Raw genomic sequence first — 25,665 nt, 5'->3', positions numbered from 1 at the left:
CACGAAGGTTTCATGCTGCTATCACATGAAAACTCGCACAGCGACAATATTGAGGTTTTATAACATTAACATGTGGCAACAGTGCAGATAGTCCATAGTTCAGTTTTATGTGTAAGAATAAATTCAAAGCTCAGATGCTGTTATCAGGAAAACATATTCATAATGAAATGATTGAATAATTATCAAATCCCACGGCGTTTGAATTATAATGATAAACTGATATAATATTTCTTACATTAATTACTTAACATTAATCTCACATAAAGAAGTACTTAAGCCTAATACCAAAAGCGTTTTTGTTATCAATTTAAAATTTTGATCCTATGTTATTTCTTAGTTTCCTAATATTACCTTATATCCCTGTTCCCCGGTAATACATCGGATATATAATGCTACAATTATGAGTTCGATCCTCTCGGGGACAAAGCAGGTAAGGTAGCCCGTTGTGACCTCTTTACAAATTACACACACACCAAATCTCCTTCGTTGCACGTGGCGTCCTCTATCAGAACTAATGGAACCTTTTTGCTTAAATAATAATTTCTCATATTTTTAAACATTGAATTAAATCTAGTCGAAATATAGATATTTCTTTTTTATGCTAAATCAACAGATTTACATGAATAGTAAGTATTAACTTAGTTACTAATCACTACACGTTTTCTCTTTCGAATTCTTCAGGAGTAAAGAGGCTGAAAACATGTATGTTCAAGCTCTACGGTTTGACTCCAATAATCCCAATCTGTACTACAATGTAAGTGCTCCAGAGAAATGTTACGTTGGCTAACACTACATTATAAGTGCTTTAAAAGAGATATTATCAATTAGTTAGAACAGTTTTAGAGTGGTATGTAACTGGTGTTATGTTGATTAGTACAATGTAGGTATTTTACAGTGATGTCACTTCGTACTACTGTAGAAGTGTTTTTTTTTATCTTAATTAGTATTAGAATTTAAATGTTTCATAGTGGTGTTGTGTGCCTGCTGTAATGTTGACAAGTACTAGTATTTATTTGTTCTAAAGTGGTTAAATGAAGTTCGTACTATCTTGTAGCCTATACTGTGTATATATCATCTCCTGACTCATCCGCACGTTTAACTGAAGTCACTGCAGCACAAACTACAGCTTTAAGCGTCCCTTACATTACGTCGTTTTGTGTCTATTTGCTGACTGACAGACAATTCAATACTGCTCATTGATGCGAGTGGTTAAAAGAGGTGCACCTTCCAGGCGACCTTTAACCTTCTTTTTCGGGAAAATTATTTTAATTAGTACTCCAAAGTAATAAAGATAATATGAATATACATTTAAACTACACGGTGATGTCGAGAAAACCCACTTGTAGAGAAAAATATATGTAAAAACGGCTCGTTTGGGTTGAGAAAATTTTTTACGTACAGGAGCGAACAACGTTTCGACCTACGTCGGTCATCGTCAGGTTCACAAAGAAAGGAAGAGGTAACTGACCGGAAGCTGACAACATGTATGAAAGGGGTTGTGTAACTGAGTGTCGGAATGTAGAGGGCGGTGTTAGATGTTTGAATATATAATTTTATATTATTTATTATATTATTTTTAATATAGGTATAAAGGTGTTCCTTTGTATTGGTTTATTTTTGATTTAAGTTGTTGTATAAATAAGGCTTCTTTAATTTTGCCATTGTTTATGTTTGTTTCTTTATTTAGTATTTGGGTGTTTTCTGTGGTTATGTTGTGTTTATTTGACTTGCAGTGTTCGAAAACGTATGAAGGTGACTTTTTATGTTCTTTGAATCTGGTTTCCATTTTTCTACTTGTTTCTCCAATATAGAAGTCGTGGCAGTTATCACATTGTATTTTATAAATAATGTTGGTGTGGTGTTTGTCAGTGTAGTTTTTACATAGTGTAGACCTCAGTTTTGTGCCTGGTTTTTGAATTAATTTGGTATTAACTGGAATGTCATATTTTGTTACTAATTTTTGCCAAATGTTCGTTATTTTGCTGCTGATGTCGGGAATATATTATGTGCAGCAGTATATGGTTTCGTGACTTTTTGATTCGTAAGATATATTTATTTTTGTTGGTTGATTTTAAACAACAAACAATTAAACTACACACTGAACCATAGTTTTAAACACAGTGAATTATTTTAACTAGTACCACAAAGTGATAATGATAAAATGAATAAACAACTAAACTACACACTGAACCATAGTTTTAAACACAGCGAATTATGTTAACTAGTACCACAAAGTAATAACGATAAGATGAATAAACAATTAAACTACACACTGAACCATAGTTTTAAACACAGTGAATTATTTTAACTAGTACCACAAAGTGATAATGATAAAATGAACAAACAATTAAACTACACACTGAACCATAGTTTTAAACACAGTGAATTATTTTAACTAGTACCACAAAGTGATAATGATAAAATGAATAAACAACTAAACTACACACTGAACCATAGTTTTAAACACAGCGAATTATGTTAACTAGTACCACAAAGTAATAACGATAAGATGAATAAACAATTAAACTACACACTGAACCATAGTTTTAAACACAGTGAATTATTTTAAATAGTACCACAAAGTGATAATGATAAAATGAATAAACAATTAAACTACACACTGAACCATAGTTTTAAACACAGTGAATAATGTTAACTAGTACAACAAAGAGATAATGATGAGATGAATAAACAATTAAACTACACACTGAACCATAGTTTTAAACACAGTGAATTATTTTAACTAGTACCACAAAGTGATAATGATAAAATGAATAAACAACTAAACTACACACTGAACCATAGTTTTAAACACAGTGAAATATGTTAACTAGTACCACAAATTGATAATGATAATATGAATAAACAATTAAACTACACACTGAACCATAGTTTTAAACACAGTGAATTATGTTAACTAGTACCACAAATTGATAATGATAATATGAATAAACAATTAAACTACACACTGAACCATAGTTTTAAACACAGTGAATTATGTTAACTAGTACCACAAAGTGATAATGATAAAATGAATAAACAATTAAACTACACACTGAACCATAGTTTTAAACACAGTGAATAATGTTAACTAGTACCACAAATTGATAATGATAATATGAATAAACAATTAAACTACACACTGAACCATAGTTTTAAACACAGTGAATTATGTTAACTAGTACCACAAAGTGATAATGATAAAATGAACAAACAATTAAACTACACACTGAACCATAGTTTTAAACACAGTGAATTATTTTAACTAGTACCACAAAGTGATAATGATAAAATGAATAAACAACTAAACTACACACTGAACCATAGTTTTAAACACAGCGAATTATGTTAACTAGTACCACAAAGTAATAACGATAAGATGAATAAACAATTAAACTACACACTGAACCATAGTTTTAAACACAGTGAATTATTTTAACTAGTACCACAAAGTGATAATGATAAAATGAACAAACAATTAAACTACACACTGAACCATAGTTTTAAACACAGTGAATTATTTTAACTAGTACCACAAAGTGATAATGATAAAATGAATAAACAACTAAACTACACACTGAACCATAGTTTTAAACACAGCGAATTATGTTAACTAGTACCACAAAGTGATAATGATAATATGAATAAACAATTAAACTACACACTGAACCATAGTTTTAAACACAGTGAATTATGTTAACTAGTACCACAAAGTGATAATGATAAAATGAACAAACAATTAAACTACACACTGAACCATAGTTTTAAACACAGTGAATTATTTTAACTAGTACCACAAATTGATAATGATAATATGAATAAACAATTAAACTACACACTGAACCATAGTTTTAAACACAGTGAATAATGTTAACTAGTACCACAAATTGATAATGATAATATGAATAAACAATTAAACTACACACTGAACCATAGTTTTAAACACAGTGAATTATGTTAACTAGTACCACAAAGTGATAATGATAAAATGAATAAACAATTAAACTACACACTGAACCATAGTTTTAAACACAGTGAATAATGTTAACTAGTACCACAAATTGATAATGATAATATGAATAAACAATTAAACTACACACTGAACCATAGTTTTAAACACAGTGAATTATGTTAACTAGTACCACAAAGTGATAATGATAATATGAACAAACAATTAAACTACACACTGAACCATAGTTTTAAACACAGTGAATTATGTTAACTAGTACCACAAAGTGATAATGATAAGATGAATAAACATTTAAACTACACACTGAACCATAGTTTTAAACACAGTGAATTATGTTAACTAGTACCACAAAGTGATATTGATAAAATGAATAAACAATTAAACTACACACTGAACCATAGTTTTAAACACAGTGAATAATGTTAACTAGTACCACAAATTGATAATGATAATATGAATAAACAATTAAACTACACACTGAACCATAGTTTTAAACACAGTGAATTATGTTAACTAGTACCACAAAGTGATAATGATAATATGAATAAACAATTAAACTACACACTGAACCATAGTTTTAAACACAGTGAATTATGTTAACTAGTACCACAAAGTGATAATGATAATATGAATAAACAATGAAACTACACACTGAACCATAGTTTTAAACACAGTGAATAATGTTAACTAGTACCACAAAGTGATAATGATAAAATGAATAAACAATTAAACTACACACTGAACCATAGTTTTAAACACAGTGAATAATGTTAACTAGTACCACAAAGTGATAATGATAAAATGAATAAACAATTAAACTACACACTGAACCATAGTTTTAAACACAGTGAATAATGTTAACTAGTACCACAAATTGATAATGATAATATGAATAAACAATTAAACTACACACTGAACCATAGTTTTAAACACAGTGAATTATGTTAACTAGTACCACAAAGTGATAATGATAAAATGAATAAACAATTAAACTACACACTGAACCATAGTTTTAAACACAGTGAATAATGTTAACTAGTACCATAAATTGATAATGATAATATGAATAAACAATTAAACTACACACTGAACCATAGTTTTAAACACAGTGAATTATGTTAACTAGTACCACAAAGTGATAATGATAATATGAATAAACAATTAAACTACACACTGAACCATAGTTTTAAACACAGTGAATTATGTTAACTAGTACCACAAAGTGATAATGATAAGATGAATAAACATTTAAACTACACACTGAACCATAGTTTTAAACACAGTGAATTATGTTAACTAGTACCACAAAGTGATATTGATAAAATGAATAAACAATTAAACTACACACTGAACCATAGTTTTAAACACAGTGAATAATGTTAACTAGTACCACAAATTGATAATGATAATATGAATAAACAATTAAACTACACACTGAACCATAGTTTTAAACACAGTGAATTATGTTAACTAGTACCACAAAGTGATAATGATAATATGAATAAACAATTAAACTACACACTGAACCATAGTTTTAAACACAGTGAATTATGTTAACTAGTACCACAAAGTGATAATGATAATATGAATAAACAATGAAACTACACACTGAACCATAGTTTTAAACACAGTGAATAATGTTAACTAGTACCACAAAGTGATAATGATAAAATGAATAAACAATTAAACTACACACTGAACCATAGTTTTAAACACAGTGAATAATGTTAACTAGTACCACAAAGTGATAATGATAAAATGAATAAACAATTAAACTACACACTGAACCATAGTTTTAAACACAGTGAATAATGTTAACTAGTACCACAAATTGATAATGATAATATGAATAAACAATTAAACTACACACTGAACCATAGTTTTAAACACAGTGAATAATGTTAACTAGTACCACAAATTGATAATGATAATATGAATAAACAATTAAACTACACACTGAACCATAGTTTTAAACACAGTGAATTATGTTAACTAGTACCACAAAGTGATAATGATAAAATGAATAAACAATTAAACTACACACTGAACCATAGTTTTAAACACAGTGAATAATGTTAACTAGTACCACAAATTGATAATGATAATATGAATAAACAATTAAACTACACACTGAACCATAGTTTTAAACACAGTGAATTATGTTAACTAGTACCACAAAGTGATAATGATAATATGAATAAACAATTAAACTACACACTGAACCATAGTTTTAAACACAGTGAATTATGTTAACTAGTACCACAAAGTGATAATGATAATATGAATAAACAATTAAACTACACACTGAACCATAGTTTTAAACACAGTGAATTATGTTAACTAGTACCACAAAGTGATAATGATAAAATGAATAAACAATTAAACTACACACTGAACCATAGTTTTAAACACAGTGAATTATGTTAACTAGTACCACAAAGTGATAATGATAAGATGAATAAACATTTAAACTACACACTGAACCATAGTTTTAAACACAGTGAATTATGTTAACTAGTATCACAAAGTGATAATGATAAGATGAATAAACATTTAAACTACACACTGAACCATAGTTTTAAACACAGTGAATTATGTTAACTAGTACCACAAAGTGATAATGATAAGATGAATAAACAATTAAACTACACACTGAACCATAGTTTTAAACACAGTGAATTATGTTAACTAGTACCACAAAGTGATAATGATAAGATGAATAAACATGTATTATTGTCTATAACAACAAAAAGAAATTTTGTGAACTTTCAAGAAATTTACTTTTTCTGCTATTTTCTTCAAACTCACTTTTTTACATGATTTGTTTTATATATTTTTAACTTCTTTCACTTGGAATTATTCATTTATTACAAATAAATGTTATTTATACTTTAATATTCAGAAAAATCTTAACTTTGAAAGGTATATTTCACTACAGCTTGGAGTCGTTTTGATGGACCAAAGAAGGAGAAATGAAGCTTTAATTCTGTTCAACAGAACCTTGGAACTTGAACCAGAACATAAGGTAAGAACAGTTTCGAGTTAGGACTAAAAATCTGGATTCAACAAATGTGGACAGATAATTTTGACACAGCATAAACACATTACATCCGTATATCTCCCGAAAACACTTCCCTTTAACAAAGCTATTAAACACAACATAGACAGAAGGTAAGAACATCTCAATAAAAAAGTTAAACACAACATAGACAGAAGGTAAGAACATCTGGATTAAAAGAAATTAAACACAACATTGACAGAAGGTAAGAACGTATTGTTTAAGAAAGCTTTAACACAATACGAACCCTTGATTTAGCAAAGGTAGGAAACACAACATAAACACTACAAAATAACACTTGGTTATGTAAGGAATAACAATTGATTATGTAAGGGTATTAAATAGTGTGTGGACAGAAAGTAAGAACATTGGGTTTAACAAAGCTTCTAAATATAACATTGGCAGAAGGTAATAATACTTCGTTTTATAAAGCTATTAAATACAACATGAACACAAGTTAGACTTTTGGTTTAGCAAAGGTATTAAACAACACAAAGAAACAGAGTAAGGTCGTTTGGTTTAATAAACCTATTAAACACAACATGGATCCAAGGTAAATATATTTGGGTCAACAAAGGTGTTCGTGACAACGTGAAAACTATGCAAGAACACTTTGTTTAACAAAACTTTTAATCAGAATATGGACACGAGGTAAGAATGTTTGTTTTAACGGATATTTTACAACATAAGGTTAGGACATTCATCTGCTAAGCTTACATCCCACCAAGAAATCGAATATGGTTGTCAAAACAACCATTTTCATATCACCAAGAATGGTTGATAAACTACAGCACCAACAGAAACGTGTTTTAAAATTAGCCCTGAAGCTACAATTACTTACATAATAAACACACTAGTCAAGAAATACTAAAACACAACAAAAAAGAGAGCCTCCCCCATGCCCTTCACATCACATCATCTACACCACACAACATGTACTGTGCCCAAGCACATGATACTATCTCCCCCATATCCTTCACACCACACAACATGTACTGTGCCCAAACACATGATACTATCTCCCCCATGCCATTCACACCACACAACATGTACTGTGCCCAAACACATGATACTATCTCCCCCATGCCCTTCACATCACATCATCTACACCACACAACATGTACTGTGCCCAAACACATGATACTATCTCCCCCATGCTTTTCACATCACATCATCTACACCACACAACATGTACTGTGCCCAAACACATGATACTATCTCCCCCATATCCTTCACACCACACAACATGTACTGTGCCCAAACACATGATACTATCTTTTCAAGTTAAGGATAAATTAATAACGTTGTTTTATTGCTTTATATTTAGGGCAAAGGGCAAATAGATACTTCAGGGCATGTCCTTTTAAAGTGGGTTTTTTGTAGATTCTCGCCTCACAGAAGCAGGGCTGTTTAAACCTGTATTTAGATTTATTATTATACGTACGTTCCTTTAGCTTTTACCAATGTAAAAAATATTTGTTGTTATCTATCCTGTTTTTGTGTGTAGGAAATAACACATGTATATGAGTGTGTGTGTGTATTTACATACATATATATCAATATATGCGCACACTATTAAATGTTAGGTTCGCCTTCCGACACCGACCTCCGACTGTCATCTTTCCACACTCGCCTCTTTTTTGTCTCATCTTTGGATTGGTTGCACATTTCTAAATGCGAATGTGTAAAAGGAAAAAAACATCCAAACCCACAATACGAGACGACCCCAATCTTCCAAAACAACTAAGTAACAAGTCTTGTTTTAATAAAGTTATTACACAGAATATGTACAATTGGTTTAACAAAAGTAGGAAAGACAGTGTAGTGAAATATTGTTTTATTAATTTCAATATGGAAGAAAGGATATTTCGTTTAACAAAACTTTTAAATAAAACATGGACAGAAGGTTTATTGTTTTTTGGAATTTTGCGCAAAGCTACACGAGGGCTATCTGCGCTAGCCGTCCCTAATTTTGCAGTGTAAGACTAGAGGAAAAGCAGCCAACTCACCGCCAACTTTTGTGCTACTCTTTTACCAATGAATAGTGGTATTGACCGTTATATTATAATGCCCCACGGCTGAAAGGACGAGCATGTTTGATGCGACAGGAATTCGAACTTGCGACCCTCAGATTACGACTCGAACGCCTTAACCTCCCTAGTCATGCCGGGTCAGACAACGTGAACCCAAGGTAAAAAACCCTTGGTTTAACAAAGGTATTACACAGAATATCGAAGCAAAGTAACACCTTGTTAAACAAAGCCATTAAATCATTACGTGGACACAGGGTAAGGACATTTTATTTTTAAAAGGTTTATTTTGTGTTTATTTTTAAACACAACAAGAAGAAAAGTTGAGACCTGTTTAACAAATATTTTAGATACAAAGTGGACATAAGGAAAGTATATTTCGTTTAACAAACTTGTTGAATACAATTTGGATATATAGTAAGAACACTTTTTTTTAACAAATATGTTATAAAACCGGTTACCGTTACAAGGTAACAACTTTTGGTTTAACAATGTTAATGAATGTAACGGTTTTACAGTTATACGTTTATTTTAATATCTACGTTTGTTTAAGTGTAGTTCTCGTTTTGTATGTGACGTATGTTGCTGTGTATTACGCAAGTCGCGCCTGATCTCTAAATTTGTAGAATATTCTCGAGCATAAGAATCAACAATATACTAAGTGTGTATTTAATACTAGGGTTTGACAATAGTTCTTCCAAGTGAAGGTTCGAGAGCGTCTCCTAAAAAAGTTATAAACTGACTCGCCAAGAAGAATAATATTATTATTGGACAGCTACAGTTGGTGTGCCAGAGGCCTAGGAAGCTATAATTGTGATTAACTTCTATTAATAGGAAAACTACAAAATTTGACCAAGAACGTTCAAACCGTTCAACTTCAGTGAATTACTTTGGATGTTATTATTTCTATAAGGACTTTAAATATCTTTAAGAAACACTTCACTTAAAATATTTTTAAGTCTTTACCAAATAAATTCAGCCTGATCAGGGATCAGTTTTTATGTCTAGGTTATTAACCAGCTTGGTGCTAAAAATCAGCTAAACAGATCAAATCTACTGTGCGCCATCCCAAATGGAAAGGTGCTCTTGAGAGATTCCGTTCTGCCTTGAAAAATACGATTCGAACTTACTGTCTCGATAACTGGAAAGATTGGTATTAAGTTGTTAATTATTACAATTTGTTGTTCGTTAGTCACTTCAGGAGACGTTAAGGTTTAGTTTATTTGACTTTGTGTTTCAACATTCAATGCGTGGCTCTATGAAGTTACTGAAGGAACAGTGGTTGGAAAATTTACCACGAAATAAGTGTACTTACTGGACTAAATTTTCAAATTCCGGTCGGAATTGTTAAGTGATTGTCAATTGGATCTAGAAATTTAAAGTAATCCAAGCTAAAATGGAAAACCTTTGTAACCACAAGACTGAAGATAGTAAGTTCTGTTGTGGTGACAAGGTTTTAGTACTGTTAACCACTGTAAGACATCCACTCAAAACTAGGTACTATGGTCCCCATGAGGCTGTTCGGAAAGGCAATGAGACAGATTATTTTGTAAAAACACTTGGTCGTCGAAAGGATAACCAGCTGTGTTATATTAATATGTTGAAAGCTTATTACATCCGAGATGTCTAAAGATATTTTATCTGCGGAAAGTTCACGGGAATGTGAAAAATTGGAGATGAATTTTGAGTAATTTTGACTTCTGGCCAGTCTTTATTTAAAACTCGATCACATGCCTCATGAGGAGAAAAATCGACTAATCAGGTTATTTATTGAATATGAGTGTATATTTCCGGATATTCCAGATTAAACTAACTTTACTGTTCATGATAGTATGTAGGTAATGCTGGATTAAACTAGCTTTACTGTTCATGATGTTGATGAAGGTAATGCAGGATTAAACTAACTTTACTGTACATGATGGAGGATGAAGGTAATGCAGGATTAAACTAACTTTACTGTTCATGATGGTGATGAAGGTAATGCTGGATTAAACTAACTTTACTGTTCATGATGGTGATGAAGGTAATGCTGGATTAAACTAACTTTACTGTACATGATGGTGATGAAGGTAATGCTGGATTAAACTAACTTTACTGTTCATGATGGTGATGAAGGTAATGCTGGATTAAACTAACTTTACTGTTCATGATGGTGATGAAGATAATGCTGGATGAAACTAACTTTACTGTTCATGATGATGATGAAGGTAATGATGGATTAAACTAACTTTACTCTTCATGATGGTGATGAAGGTAATGCTGGATTAAACTAACTTTACTGCACATGATGGTGATGAAGGTAATGCTGGATTAAACTAACTTTACTGCACATGATGGTGATGAAGGTAATGCTGGATTAAACTAACTTTACTGCACATGATGGTGATGAAGGTAATGCTGGATTAAACTAACTTTACTGCACATGATGGTGGTGAAGGTAATGCTGGATTAAACTAACTTTACTGTTCATGATGGTGATGAAGGTAATGCTGGATTAAAATAACTTTACTGTTCATGATGGTAATGAAGGTAATGTTGGATTAAACTAACTTTACTGTGCATGATGGTGATGAAGGTAATGCTTCTCTTGTGATACAACATCTCTATCATGTGAATCTAATCAAAGCTAATAAACTGTGTAAAGAAATATCTTATATGCCAGAGGATGGCATAACAGAACCGAGTAAAAATGATTGGTCTTCACCCTGTGTACTGGTTTCTAAATCTGATGGAACCAAGAATAGAGGATTGTATTGACAAAATTGGAAAAGCCAAATGTATCCCAAAATGTGACCTGCTGAAGGTAGACTGGGCTGTTCCTCTAACTGACAGAGAAAAAGAAGACATTTGTTTTGTTACTTCTGATGGATTATATCAGTAGAATGTAATGTTCCTGATAATTTATATCAGTACAATGTAATATTCCTGATAATTTATATCAGTACAATGTAATGTTCCTGATAATTTATATCAGTATAATGTAATGTTCCTGATGCATTACATCAGTATAATGTAATGTTCCTGATAATTTATATCAGAACAATGTAATGATCCGGATGGATCATTGGAATGTAATGTTCCTGAAGGATTATATCAGTACAATGTAATTTCCTGATGGATTACATTAGTATAATGTAATGTTCCTGATAATTTATATCAGAACAATGTAATGATCCGGATGGATCAGTAGAATGTAATGTTCCTGAAGGATTATATCCGAACAAAGTAATGTTCATGAAGGATTATATCAGTACAATGTAATGTTCATGAAGGATTATATCAGTACAATGTAATTTCCTGATGGATTACATTAGTATAATGTAATGTTCCTGATAATTTATATCAGAACAATGTAATGATCCGGATGGATCAGTAGAATGTAATGTGCATTGCATGGTGTTTTGAAAGGCTTAAGAAAGCCAATCTCATTGTAAATTTGCCAAAAAGTATTTTTTTTTTTATTTAGGTTATGTGGTAGGTCATGGTAAAGTTTCTCTAACTGAATCCAAATTTGATTGTAATGTGAATTACTCAACTCCTACAAACAAGAAAACTTTGATGAGACGTTTTGGAATGGTTGGTTATAACAGAAAGTTTTGTAAAAAACATTGCTGACATTACTATACCATTAATAAAACTATTAAAGAAATTGAAGTGGTTTGAAACATGCCAATTTGCTGTTGAAAAGGTCTTTGTTGTGCACTTATTCTATATTAATGACATCTGACCTTAATAAGACTTTTCTATTAGCTGTTGATTCCAGTGATTGTAGTACTAGTACCATTCTATTACAATGAAACAATAAAGACATTGTAACTCCTGGTTGTTATTTTTCTTAAAACGTTTGCAACCAAGAGAACTATCCATCTGTGAAAAACAGAAACATTGGCTTTAGTGTTAGCTTAATAACATTTCAATGTTTATTTATCTGCATCTCAACAACCTATTGACATTGACACTTATCACACACATTCTTGAACCAAATGAAGGACAAGAACAGCAGATTGTTAAATAGGAGTTCAACACTACAAGAGTATGAGTTAAAGATAATTCATGTCCAAGGGCTAGGTAACAACTGTGCTGATGCACTTTCGCGTGCTATGTAATTTGATTATTCTAAGGTTATTTGTATTAATTGCGTTATGTACTGTGATGATTTTTGAAATTGTATAATTATTTGACAATGTATGCTTATCACTATACATATACTTTAGTTAAAGAATTATTAGACAATGTTTAGTTCTCTGAGAAAGGAGCTGTAACGGATTTATCATTATACGTTTCTTTTGATATCTACGTGTGTTTCAGTTTGATGCATTTAACGTATGTTGTTGGCTGTGTATGACGCAAGTTTCGCCTGTTCTCGAGCATAAGAATCAGCAAGATACTAGGTGTGTATATAATACTAGTGACTGACAGTACGGTTGCCAAAGGAACTTTCGAGAACGTCTCCTACAAAAAAAAAAAAAATTATAAATCGACGCGCCAGTGTGCTATAGGCCTAGGAAGCTATAAATGTGACTACCGTCTCTTAACTGGAAAACTACAGAATTTGACCAGGAACGTTTACAGATTTCGAACATTACAAACCATTCAACTTCAGTGAATTACTTTGGTCGTTTTTATTTCTACGAGGACATTAAATATTTTTGCCGGTGCTTGTGACTGGTGTGAGGCTGAACCAGAATAGGGCGAGCTAGCATTCCGTGTACCTGTGTATCAATATGAAAGTAATTTCCTTCCCTCGCCATGGACTTGGATCGTCGATACAATGCTCAGTTCCATACCAGATCGGGTTCGCATCCCCGTCGGGCCAAACATGCTCGCCCTCCCAGCCGTGGGGGCGTTATAATGTGACGGTCAATCCTACTTTTCGTTGGTAAAAGAGTAGCCCAAGAGTTGGCAGTGGGTGGTGTTGACTAGCTACTTTCCCTCTAGTCTTACACTGCTAAATTAGGGACGGCTAGCACAGATAGCCCTCGAGTAACTTTGTGCGAAATACAAAACAAACAAACAAACCTTACCAGATATAAGACTCATTACTGTTTGTAAGTTTGTAAAACTCTTGTATATAAGTCATCATTTGTAATAACTATTAATAATAACTTATTATAAATTTTATTATTATTTTCATATTAAAATATATTTATATTAAGAAAGAAAATGGTGTCTATCAATCTTATTAGCAAATGTAATAAATTTTATTCATATTAACTGTTAAATTAAATTGTCCGGTTATTTAGAATCATAATACGTAACTTAATAAACGAGAGACTCGTCCGAGATGAATTATAATACGTAACATAATGACTGAGAGACTCGTCCGAGATGAATTATAATACGTAACATAATGACTGAGAGACTCGTCCGAGATGAATTATAATACGTAACATAATGACTGAGAGACTCGTCCGGGATGAATTATAATACGTAACATAGTGAATGAGAGACTCGTCCGGGATGAATTATAATATGTAACATAGTGAATGAGAGACTCGTCCGGGATGAATTATAATATGTAACACAGTGAATGAGAGACTCGTCCGGGATGAATTATAATATGTAACATAGTGAATGAGAGACTCGTCCGGGATGAATTATAATATGTAACATAGTGAATGAGAGACTCGTCCGGGATGAATTATAATACGTAACATAGTGAATGAGAGACTCGTCCGGGATGAATTATAATATGTAACACAGTGAATGAGAGACTCGTCCGGGATGAATTATAATACGTAACATAGTGACTGAGAGACTCGTCCGGGATGAATTATAATATGTAACACAGTGAATGAGAGACTCGTCCCGGATGAATTATAATACGTAACATAGTGAATGAGAGACTCGTCCGGGATGAATTATAATACGTAACATAGTGAATGAGAGACTCGTCCGGGATGAATTATAATACGTAACATAGTGAATGAGAGACTCGTCCGGGATGATTTATATTATGTAACATAGTGAATGAGAGACTCGTCCGGGATGAATTATAATACGTAACATAGTGAATGAGAGACTCGTCCGGGATGAATTATAATATGTAACATAGTGAATGAGAGACTCGTCCGGGATGAATTATAATGTGTAACACAGTGAATGAGAGACTCGTCCGGGATGATTTATAATACGTAACATAGTGAATGAGAGACTCGTCCGGAATGAATTATAATACGTAACATAGTGAATGAGAGACTCGTCCGGGATGAATTATAATACGTAACACAGTGAATGAGAGACTCGTCCGGGATGAATTATAATACGTAACATAGTGAATGAGAGACTCGTCCGGGATGAATTATAATACGTAACACAAATAAGAACATTTGGTTTACCAATACTGTCAACTTGTTATAGACACAAAGTTAGAACTCTTCAAATGGTTGAAGTTTTTTTATGAAATCCAAATAGCAGTTAAAGTTATTTATTTTAAGAGAATTTGTTTGTTTGTTTTTGAATTTCGCACAAAGCTACTCGATGGCTATCTGTGCTAGCCGTCCCTAATTTAGCAGTGTAAGACTAGAGGGAAAGTAGCTAGTCAACACCACCCACTGCCAACTGTTGGGCTACTCTTTTACCAACGAATAGTGGGATTGACCGTCACATTACAACGCCCCCACGGCTGAAAGGACGAGCCTGTTTGGCTCGACGGGGATGGGAACCCGCGACCCTCAAATTACGAGTCGCACGCCTTAACACGCTTGGCCATGCCGGGCCTTTAAGAGAATTAGGGTCGTTTATCACAGATAGCCTCGTTTACCTTTTAACAAAATGAAATCGAACAGAACTTTACAACTCTTTGTTAAAATACAGAACGTTAGAGTATGCACAAGAGCAGAATACTTATATGTGGCATAGAATCAAATAGAATAGTTAAATTTCATTTTGACAACGTAACATTTATGTGATTGCCCTATGCTCTTCATTAACAGAAGTTTGAATATTTGATCTTTAGAAATTAAATGTAGAGATGGGTATAATTTCAGGAAGCCCTTTTCAACATGGCGATGTTACTACAAGGGTGGGGCAAGCAGACGACAAACGAAGAGGTGAACAGAAGGTTGTATGTCCCTATTCGTTACAGTGACATCAGTATAAGATGATTTTGCTTTTTTAAGATTAATATTTTATTATTAAGTAAAGATAATTCCAGGTTTTCGATCTCATTTCTTATGTTTTACTGAATAATTTTTGACGTATTTATTCGAATAAAGAAGAATCTCGAGTTTGCAAAGACTACCGTATGTTAGAACCTGCATCGTAGAAGATGCACCCAAAGTGTTTTGAAATTTGTCCGTAATGAATTCATTAAATAAAAGTGTGAAGTATTCCAGGTCTAGCAGGACGTTTAACACGAATGTTTAAAGGCTTACGTTACAGTAAGAAACTTTACACTTTGTTTTTTTCTAGTTTGTTAATTAGTCAGATTTTTAAAATAATAAAAATATAATGAAATTTGGCATAGACTGGTGTTTGGTAGTGTAATTATAACATAAGTTAATAACAATTGTTGTACATTCTCGTGGTTAAAATGCGTTTAAAATAATATAAACTAATGCTAATACTCAGTGTGATTGTTAGTTGAAATTTAAATTAGAGTGATTACGTCATGGTATAACCACTGACGCTCTTACAACTGTATTGTTAATAATAGGCTTCACGTCGCGACAGAGGGCGTTAGGCACACAAAGGAACTATACTTTGCTTTGGGGACGTTAGCCTTAGAAAATGGAAACTCTTTAAGTGCTGAAAGGTGGTTCCGAAAAGCTGTTGAGGTGAGGAAAAAGAATTTGGGGAGGAAGGGGGGGATATGACGGAATTTTAAACAAGAACATAAAAATATTATTTCTTAAGCCATTAACTGAAATCTACTAGACCTTTCTCAGAAACCAGATTAACATTTAACCATAAAAGAACATACACATCCTTTCTATGTAATCCGATAAATGGTTAACTTTTATAAAATCTACACATTGTTTTTATGAAATCAGGTGATGTTTAACGTCACAAAATGTCCACAGTGTTCTAAGAGCGTTCTATGAGTAGTTAATGTTCATAAAAGTAAGTAAGCTTTCTATGAAATTAAGTGAACCTTACAGAACCTTCTCAGTATTTCTATATAGTCTGATGAATAGATAAACTTTTTATGAATTCAATGAATTATTAATTTTCAGTCATGGCCTTACAATGTCCTGCGTAGAATCATTGTTTCCTCCTACAAAATATAAAATCCTATTAGGCAGTAATCCCAAAGAAGTCTCAGACAAGTATTATATACATGTGTATATATATATATAGATACGTAAATCTCATTAAGTATTAGGCCTATATTTAGATATCAAACTAGTATTATATATATGTTTATACATAAATCTCATTAAGTATTAGGCCTTTATTTCGAAATCAGACTAGTATTATATAAATACGTAAATCTCATTAAGTATTAGGCCCTTATTTATATATCAGACTGTAGTATGCAAAATTCTATTATTAATAGATTTCCTTACAAAATATCGACTAAGTTCTGATGAAACATTATTTTCCTCAAAACGTGTTATTACTTTGTTAATACTCTATTTATTTATACATTATATGGTTATTTTTTTACACTTGTTATTTTTTTTTCGTAAAGACGAATCCCAGCGATAGAAGCGCCCTCTTTAATCTCGCGTTACTTCTTACCAAGGAAAATAAACATTCCGAAGCTCTTGATCTTCTAAAACAGCTATTAAAGGTTCGTTTGGAGAAGTATATTTTTAAAACTTGCATCTTTAAAATTTATAAGTTCTTTTAAAACAAAATAGATGTCTCTCTGTAATTATTGATGAGAACTTATTTCCGTTCTAAAGCAAATCTCAAACGTCATATTTATTAATTTTAAAACATTGTTTTCTACAGTTTAAAATGTTTAATTTATCTTAAAATTTGTGTTACAAATCGACCCTAAGGGTAGTACCCTTTGCAAGTTTCGTCTGTAATTGTAGATATAAAACACTTCTACTGGTAACAGCTGACACAATGTCTTCCTTCTTTGATACATCAATACCATTGTAGTTGTTATATGTCAAACGAACTATTAATAGCAGTTGTTAGATAAAATATTTTATCTTAAAAGAAATTCTTATATAAATATAGATTTCGTATCATACATACATATCGAAATACTTAATGCATTTTGGAAAGACTTGAGAACAAGTTCAACAGTATCTCGAGCTATATTTCATCCACCAATCATAAAAAGGTTAAAGAATTTCAGCTGTTGTTTTCTAGCTTTGGAAACTAAATTTTAAAAACTCAAATAAATTGGAAATAATCTTAAAATTTGTTCTTCACCCATATTTACACAGTCCTAACTTTATTTATTTTTCTGTTTAGTATCATAGTGACCATATTTACACAGTCCTAACTTTATTTATTTTTCTGTTTAGTATCATAGTGACCACGTGAAAGGACTTCTTCTCCTTGGAGATATCTATATCACTCAGATGAAAAACTTGGACGAAGCAGAATTGGTAGTTAAGGTTTTCGTGCTTCTTTGATATTAATATTTTACAATTTAAAGTATTGTATCTCAAATAATAGTTTTGAAATTTATAATTGTTATGTATTATAACTTATCTCTGACGAGTCTCTGATTTTATTATGTTACGTATTATGATTTTCTTGATGACTAAAACCACGGTAAATATATAGTGTGGACATTTTCTAAATATGTAACATCAGCTTGCTCCTTTTTCAAATACTCTTTTAACTTTAAATATATTCTTAATCAACTAAATCATAAAACCTTAATAGCCAGTGTTGATGTAATCTCTCTCTTTAACAACTGAAGCCTGCAAGACAGCTTTAGAACTTTATATCAAAGGCCTCAACCCATTGATACACATCTCCAGCAACCAATTAGCAATCCTTATAGAATTCACTACCACCAAAACTAACTTTATTTTCAATAACCAAAACTACCTACAAATAAATGGCCTAAGTATGGGTAATCCCGTGTTACCAGTTCTAGTCAACATTTTTATGACACAGGCTGAATCTCAAGCGATCAATTCAACCTTACATCCACCACTATACTGGTACAGATATGTTGATGATACAATTGCTGGATTCACATCTACAGAACACACACTTAGGTTTTTCAATCATGTTAACTCGATACACTACAACATTAAGTTCACCTGTGAACAGGAAAAAACTAACCAAATATCATTTCTTAACCTCAAGATCACAATAACTGATACACAATTCAAAACAGAAATCCACAGAAACATCACCAATACTGGACTATACATACTCCGGGATGCAGCACATGAAACAAAACAAAAACTCAACATATTAAGAAACCAAATAAACAAAGCCATAAAATTATGTTCACCTGATAACATAAACGATGAAATCAACAAAATAAAACAACACTTCATCAATATCAACAAATTTCCTTCAAAAACCATGGAAAAATTATACATACACACCTAGACCAAAAACAAACAAATAACAATAAATCCCAAGATACAACAATCTACAAAACCTTATACTGCTGCATACCATATGTTCCCGACATCAGCGAAAAAAAATAACCAGTATCTAAAAATTAAATGTGTAACAAAACACAACAATCCAGTAAACACCAAATTTATTTAAAAACCAGGTACAAAACTAAAGTCCATATTATGCAAAAACTACACTGACAAACCCAACACCAGCATTATTTATAAAATACAATGTAATAACTTCCACGACTTCTATATTGGTAAAACAAAAAGAAACATGGAAACTAGTTTAATATAACATAAAAACACTTTCACACGTTTCTGAACACTGCAATTCAAATAAACACAACATAACCGTACAAAACACCCAGATATTAAGTAAGGAAACAAATATAAACAAAGGCAAAATCAAAGAAGCCCTACTTATACAAGAACTAAAACCAAAATTAAACCAGTATAAAGGAACACCTTTATACCTATACTAATTAATAACCTAACATCTAACTGCAACGCCACCTACAATCCCATAGTCGTTTATACTCTCGTTTCTAAGACGTGTCCAGCAACGGTTACTTGGAAACTCTCTCTTTGTTAACCTAAAGATGATCTAGAAAGGTAGAAACGTTATTCTCTGCTTTATTAATAAAAATGTTAATACCTATACCAGCTGTTCGGAGATACGTATTATGATTTTATTTAGCCGGAATTTTAAATTTTAAATTTATAAAGTAATTGAACATCGATATATTTGACGACAATATTGATACACAGTTTTCTGTCTTAACACAAATATGTTTTAATATACAAACAACAATACGAGTGATCATAATGGTTATTACAAACAGTTAATACTAATAATGATTTATGTACAAGAGTTTTACAAACTTACAGACAATACCGACTCTTCTGTCTGGTCTGAAACTGAATATTTTATTGAAGGTTCACGAGAAATAGATAATTCTATGTTGATATCGGTACAGTTCACTTTACACGCGCGAGTTTTTCCACTGAAGTTATACAATGTCTTCGTTGATATACTAACGTTCAAAGTTAATTCTCTGAAGTTGAACGGTTTGTCATGTTCGGAATTTGTAAACGTTCCGATTCAAACATCTTTAGTTTTCCGGTTAATAACGTTTATCATAGCTTTAGCTTCCGAGGTTTATAGTGTACTGATTTTTGCAGACCAACAATATTGTGACAACTGTCTCTTGGCGCGTCGAATTATAAACTTCAGGCGATGTCCTCGGAAGTTCAGTTGGCAACAATGTAAAACATCTAATGCTGATGTTTACACTATAGTATTTTCTATAAATTTAGTAAATAGACAGGATTTTCACAGGACATATTTAACAATATAAGTTACATGCATTTCTAACTATATATTTAACAAAACAAATATCGATATTAAAAGTAACTATACATTAGTTACACTAAGATATTACTAACACGAATATATCTATTGTACGGACCATAACACACACTATTGAAGTCTCTAAAGGCTTAACGAGGTCTTCGACATTATCTGAAAACGATGATTTATTTTCTGGACTGCACATAGAACAATTCAGCTGATGTGAATCGGATTTACTAATTCAATTTCTGACTTTCAATGTAAATATAATACATTTTTAATAAATGGGCTAAATAAAAAAAATACATGTCGAGATTAGGGTATTGTTCTAATGTACATGAGCGATAAACAGTTGAACAAATAGTATTTAAACTGACCAAAAGTTATTACCAGAAAGTTGAAAATATTCATTTAGTGGCTGTTAATGTCACAATGGTTACAAGTAGCTAATAGAAATATTCTTTAGACTTCTGGTATGGATATTACAAACTTTAATTAGTACAGAACAATGTTTCGGCTTTCTTAGGTCATCTTCACGTTAACATCTTTTGATAACATGAAAATGACCTCAAGTTCGAAACATTGTTCTGTACTAATTAAAGTTTTAATACCCACACCAACCATCTTGATAATACATTTTTTACTTCAAGTGGGTTTCTCGTCATCACGAAAAGCTCATTGTTTTCGATACAGTTAAATCATTGTTGTTGTTGTTGTCTAGAAACCATATAGGAATAACTATGTTTAAGAGTTAAATTGTAAGAGGCAAACTAATTGTAGTGTAGGGGCTTGTTTGGTTTAATTTTAACTTTTATGGAAAAAACTTTCCTTGTTTTTTTCATTTTAATACATACAAATACAAACAGACTTTCAGTGTGTGTTATTGGGTAAATAATCTGTTTGCTGAACTGAACCATACATTTGCTGTTTTAAGACAGAGGTTTTATTGTTAAGAAAAAAACAAAACAGTTTCACTGCTGAATAATTGTAGATATTTGTACCTTAGACAAACCACTACGTTATTATTAAGAAATTACTAGATATTTATAATTTAAAGTTAGGATTAGTGTAAAATTACGATCTTAGACTTTTCAATGTTGGTTAGGGTTAACTCATGAACTTAATGGGAATATACAGTATAATTAAAAATTATTACAAAGCTAGGGTTAGCAAATGGCGAGCATAATCTAAGCAGAACATATTTATACTACGCCTTTTTGTGATTGTCTCCTGTGAAAGTAAAACGTGAACAGAACATCAATGCGTGTTTTTAAATAGGATAATAATGTATTAATATTTGTTTTAGAACTGTGTCTTATAATTTTTAGAGCACGTGATCGCGAACTAATCCATAAGTAAGCGAAGCTCGTGTGATCCATTATTCTACGTGGTTATAATTATATAAAGCCATAAATGTGCTTGAATCTCGAGATGGTTAGCACCAATACTAAGTGAAAGAGGAATTTGTTTATAGCCATTTCTAGATGGTTAGCACCAATACTAAGTGAAAGAGGAATTTGTTTATAGCCATCTCTAGATGGTTAGCACCAATACTAAGTGAAAGAGGAATTTGTTTATAGCCAAACTATGAAAGAAAATATTAAATTGCTGTGTCACATTTAGTATTCTGAAAATATATATATTTTTATTAAGATAGTCATTCGACTTTCAGTTTTCTGAAAATCTGTTAAATTACGTTACTGACTTTGGATAATTTTGTTTGAAAATGATTAAGCCTATAAAACTATTTTAATGTTAAGTAAAACTGGAGTTAAATCACATTAAACTTTCTTAGTGTTATCAGAAAATACTTGAAGTGGACCCTCACAACGTTCAAGGCCTACATAACCTGTGTGTGGTATACCTTCACCGTGGTCACTTGGAACAAGCTGAACAGTGTTTCCTTCAAGCCTTGCAATTGGCTCCAAGTGCTGACTACATCAGTCATCACCTCCGATTGGTCCGCTCCCAGATTTTAAAACAAACTCAACCAGTAGGAATACCCCAATCGGATGTACGTCATCTTAACTCTTCTGGATCTGTTAGATGATTGGCGAATCTGAAGTCAAACCTTCATTTCCACCTTCACGCTTCCCTGCTGAGAAAAACCTCCACTTCACCAGAATTAGCCAGCCAATTGTTCTTTGTAAACTGAATGTTATATAAAAGATGAACAAGTGGTTCAGTCAGCTATATCACAACAGTGGAGGTGATGTGTTCATTATATTTAACAACATTGTTGCTGTCAAATTACTCCTGTGTTAATTAAAACATCATCAGTGGCTATTGAATGATCTTAAAGATTTTTAAAAGTGTGAAGTCAACTGAGTTTATTAATGAATGGGAAATGTGAAGTGCTATATGTAAGGAATTGAAAATCTAAAGCATTTCGTCTCGTTCTAACGAGGTATCTGAAATTATGGATACCAGACTAAATAGATAGTACAAGCGTGTCGCCTGTATGAACAGATGTAGTTATTTATGTGCCATGTTGAACATGTCCTGACATATTATCTGATGTATTAAATCTAATCCGTACAAATATTTACTGTGTAGACCAGTCTGAACAAGTACTGCATATTGTGGGTGTCATATTGATGGAAAACTGAGTTATTGCGTATGAAACTGAACAGATACTGAAAGATGAGTGGTGTAATTGTTCTGTTTCAACAAGAATTCACTGAATGAGTAATCTTTTATTTATCAGTTTAAACAAGTACTGCATATTGTGGGTGTCATATTGATGGAAAACTGAGTTATTGCGTATGAAACTGAACAGATACTGAAAGATGAGGGGTGTAATTGTTCTGTTTCAACAAGAATTCACTGAATGAGTAATCTTTTATTTATCAGTTTAAACAAGTACTGCATATTGTGGGTGTCATATTGATGGAAAACTGAGTTATTGCGTATGAAACTGAACAGATACTGAAAGATGAGGGGTGTAATTGTTCTGTTTCAACAAGAATTCACTGAATGAGTAATCTTTTATTTATCAGTTTAAACAAGTACTGCATATTGTGGGTGTCATATTGATGGAAAACTGAGTTATTGCGTATGAAACTGAACAGATACTGAAAGATGAGGGGTGTAATTGTTCTGTTTCAACAAGAATTCACTGAATGAGTAATCTTTTATTTATCAGTTTAAACAAGTACTGCATATTGTGGGTGTCATATTGATGGAAAACTGAGTTATTGCGTATGAAACTGAACAGATACTGAAAGATGAGTGGTGTAATTTGTTCTGTTTCAACAAGAATTCACTGAATGAGTAATCTTTTATTTATCAGTTTAAACAAGTACTGCATATTGTGGGTGTCATATTGATGGAAAACTGAGTTATTGCGTATGAAACTGAACAGATACTGAAAGATGAGTGGTGTAATTTGTTCTGTTTCAACAAGAATTCACTGAATGAGTAATCTTTTATTTATCAGTTTAAACAAGTACTGCATATTGTGGGTGTCATATTGATGGAAAACTGAGTTATTGCGTATGAAACTGAACAGATACTGAAAGATGAGTGGTGTAATTTGTTCTGTTTCAACAAGAATTCACTGAATAGTAATCTTTTATTTATCAGTTTAAACAAGTACTGCATATTGTGGGTGTCATATTGATGGAAAACTGAGTTATTGCGTATGAAACTGAACAGATACTGAAAGATGAGTGGTGTAATTTGTTCTGTTTCAACAAGAATTCACTGAATGAGTAATCTTTATTTATCAGTTTAAACAAGTACTGCATATTGTGGGTGTCATATTGATGGAAAACTGAGTTATTGCGTATGAAACTGAACAGATACTGAAAGATGAGTGGTGTAATTTGTTCTGTTTCAACAAGAATTCACTGAATGAGTAATCTTTTATTTATCAGTTTAAACAAGTACTAAATAAGTAACTAATGTGTTTCAGTTTAAACACGTGCTGTCAAATTGTGACATAATGTGTATAACTCTGACCCAACACTTCCTGAAAGTATCAGTAATATAAGATGTGAGAGTTTGTTATAAACCAGAAACAATAAATACAACAGAACTTACCGTATTCTAAATTATATTCTTGTTTGTTATTGTCCAATGTAAATGTCACGAGCTTCAAATGTTAGTGTAATTGTACACTGTTCAGTCACGCGATCCAAACTTACAGGGCCTTTAATCAAATATAATAATTAACAAGTGAATTATCACTATAGAAACAAACAGTGTTTGTAATATCGAGATAATTTGTTCTAAGTTCTTTAAATATTACGTAGATATGCATAAACCCATCAAGTGATTGAGACGTGTATTGTTCTGACGAACGGAATAAATATATAATCTTGTCTCCGTCAATAACGGTCTCTTAGTTATCTCTTCTTGTTTCTTGCCAAATAAAAACTCTTAAATGTTTACATACAGAACATTTAGTGCAATAGTTTTGTTGTTATTTTTTGTAATAAAAATCCACATTTTACACTTCATCGTTCAGAGCTTGTATTGTTCAGTTGTTCTGAACATTCCTCTTTCATGTTCACAAAAGGTTATTTCTCTAAACATATCTACAGTAAGACCAGAAATGTTCACATTTCTAAAGTTTTATACTTCGTAAGTAATAAAAACACTCAGGTTAACAATTCCACAGACTTGTACAACGATTTAAATATCGGTTGTTTACTTCATATATTAAAGGCTTTGTTTGGTCTAACCTGTCCATATAAAACATTTATATCAAAGAAACAACACGTTAGTTACTTTGATCAACCACGTTCTTATAC

The 25,665-nt window shown here is 31.8% G+C and overlaps 2 protein-coding genes across 2 annotated transcripts; both read left to right on the top strand.

Annotated features, from left to right (window-relative positions):
* The first annotated feature begins 567 nt into the window (after positions 1-567).
* LOC143231301 (protein O-mannosyl-transferase TMTC3-like) lies at positions 568-16,875 on the top strand. Its single transcript, XM_076465852.1, has 4 exons — positions 568-754; positions 6,909-6,995; positions 16,048-16,121; positions 16,716-16,875. The coding sequence occupies exons 1-4, from the start codon at positions 701-703 to the stop codon at positions 16,873-16,875; spliced, it is 375 nt and encodes a 124-aa protein (XP_076321967.1). The 5' UTR covers positions 568-700.
* Positions 16,876-18,516: 1,641 nt separating this feature from the next.
* On the top strand, positions 18,517-24,584 carry LOC143231437 (protein O-mannosyl-transferase Tmtc3-like). The gene is made up of 2 exons (XM_076465975.1): positions 18,517-18,573; positions 22,704-24,584. The coding sequence occupies exons 1-2, from the start codon at positions 18,547-18,549 to the stop codon at positions 22,956-22,958; spliced, it is 282 nt and encodes a 93-aa protein (XP_076322090.1). The 5' UTR covers positions 18,517-18,546; the 3' UTR covers positions 22,959-24,584.
* The last annotated feature ends 1,081 nt before the right edge of the window (positions 24,585-25,665 follow it).

Source organism: Tachypleus tridentatus, chromosome 11 (assembly GCF_004210375.1).
Source record: "Tachypleus tridentatus isolate NWPU-2018 chromosome 11, ASM421037v1, whole genome shotgun sequence".
NCBI lineage: Eukaryota > Metazoa > Arthropoda > Merostomata > Xiphosura > Limulidae > Tachypleus > Tachypleus tridentatus.
This window is presented reverse-complemented; position numbering and strand designations above follow the sequence as displayed.

Excerpts from the sequence above, each read along its gene's own strand:
- LOC143231301 (XM_076465852.1), top strand. The coding sequence starts at position 701 with ATGTATGTTCAAGCTCTACGGTTTGACTCCAATAATCCCAATCTGTAC. Across the intron at positions 755-6,908 it reads ATCCCAATCTGTACTACAAT|CTTGGAGTCGTTTTGATGGA; the intron begins GTAAGTGCTCCA and ends ATTTCACTACAG. Across the intron at positions 16,122-16,715 it reads AACGAAGAGGTGAACAGAAG|GCTTCACGTCGCGACAGAGG; the intron begins GTTGTATGTCCC and ends TGTTAATAATAG.
- LOC143231437 (XM_076465975.1), top strand. The coding sequence starts at position 18,547 with ATGAAAAACTTGGACGAAGCAGAATTG. Across the intron at positions 18,574-22,703 it reads ACTTGGACGAAGCAGAATTG|TGTTATCAGAAAATACTTGA; the intron begins GTAGTTAAGGTT and ends AAACTTTCTTAG.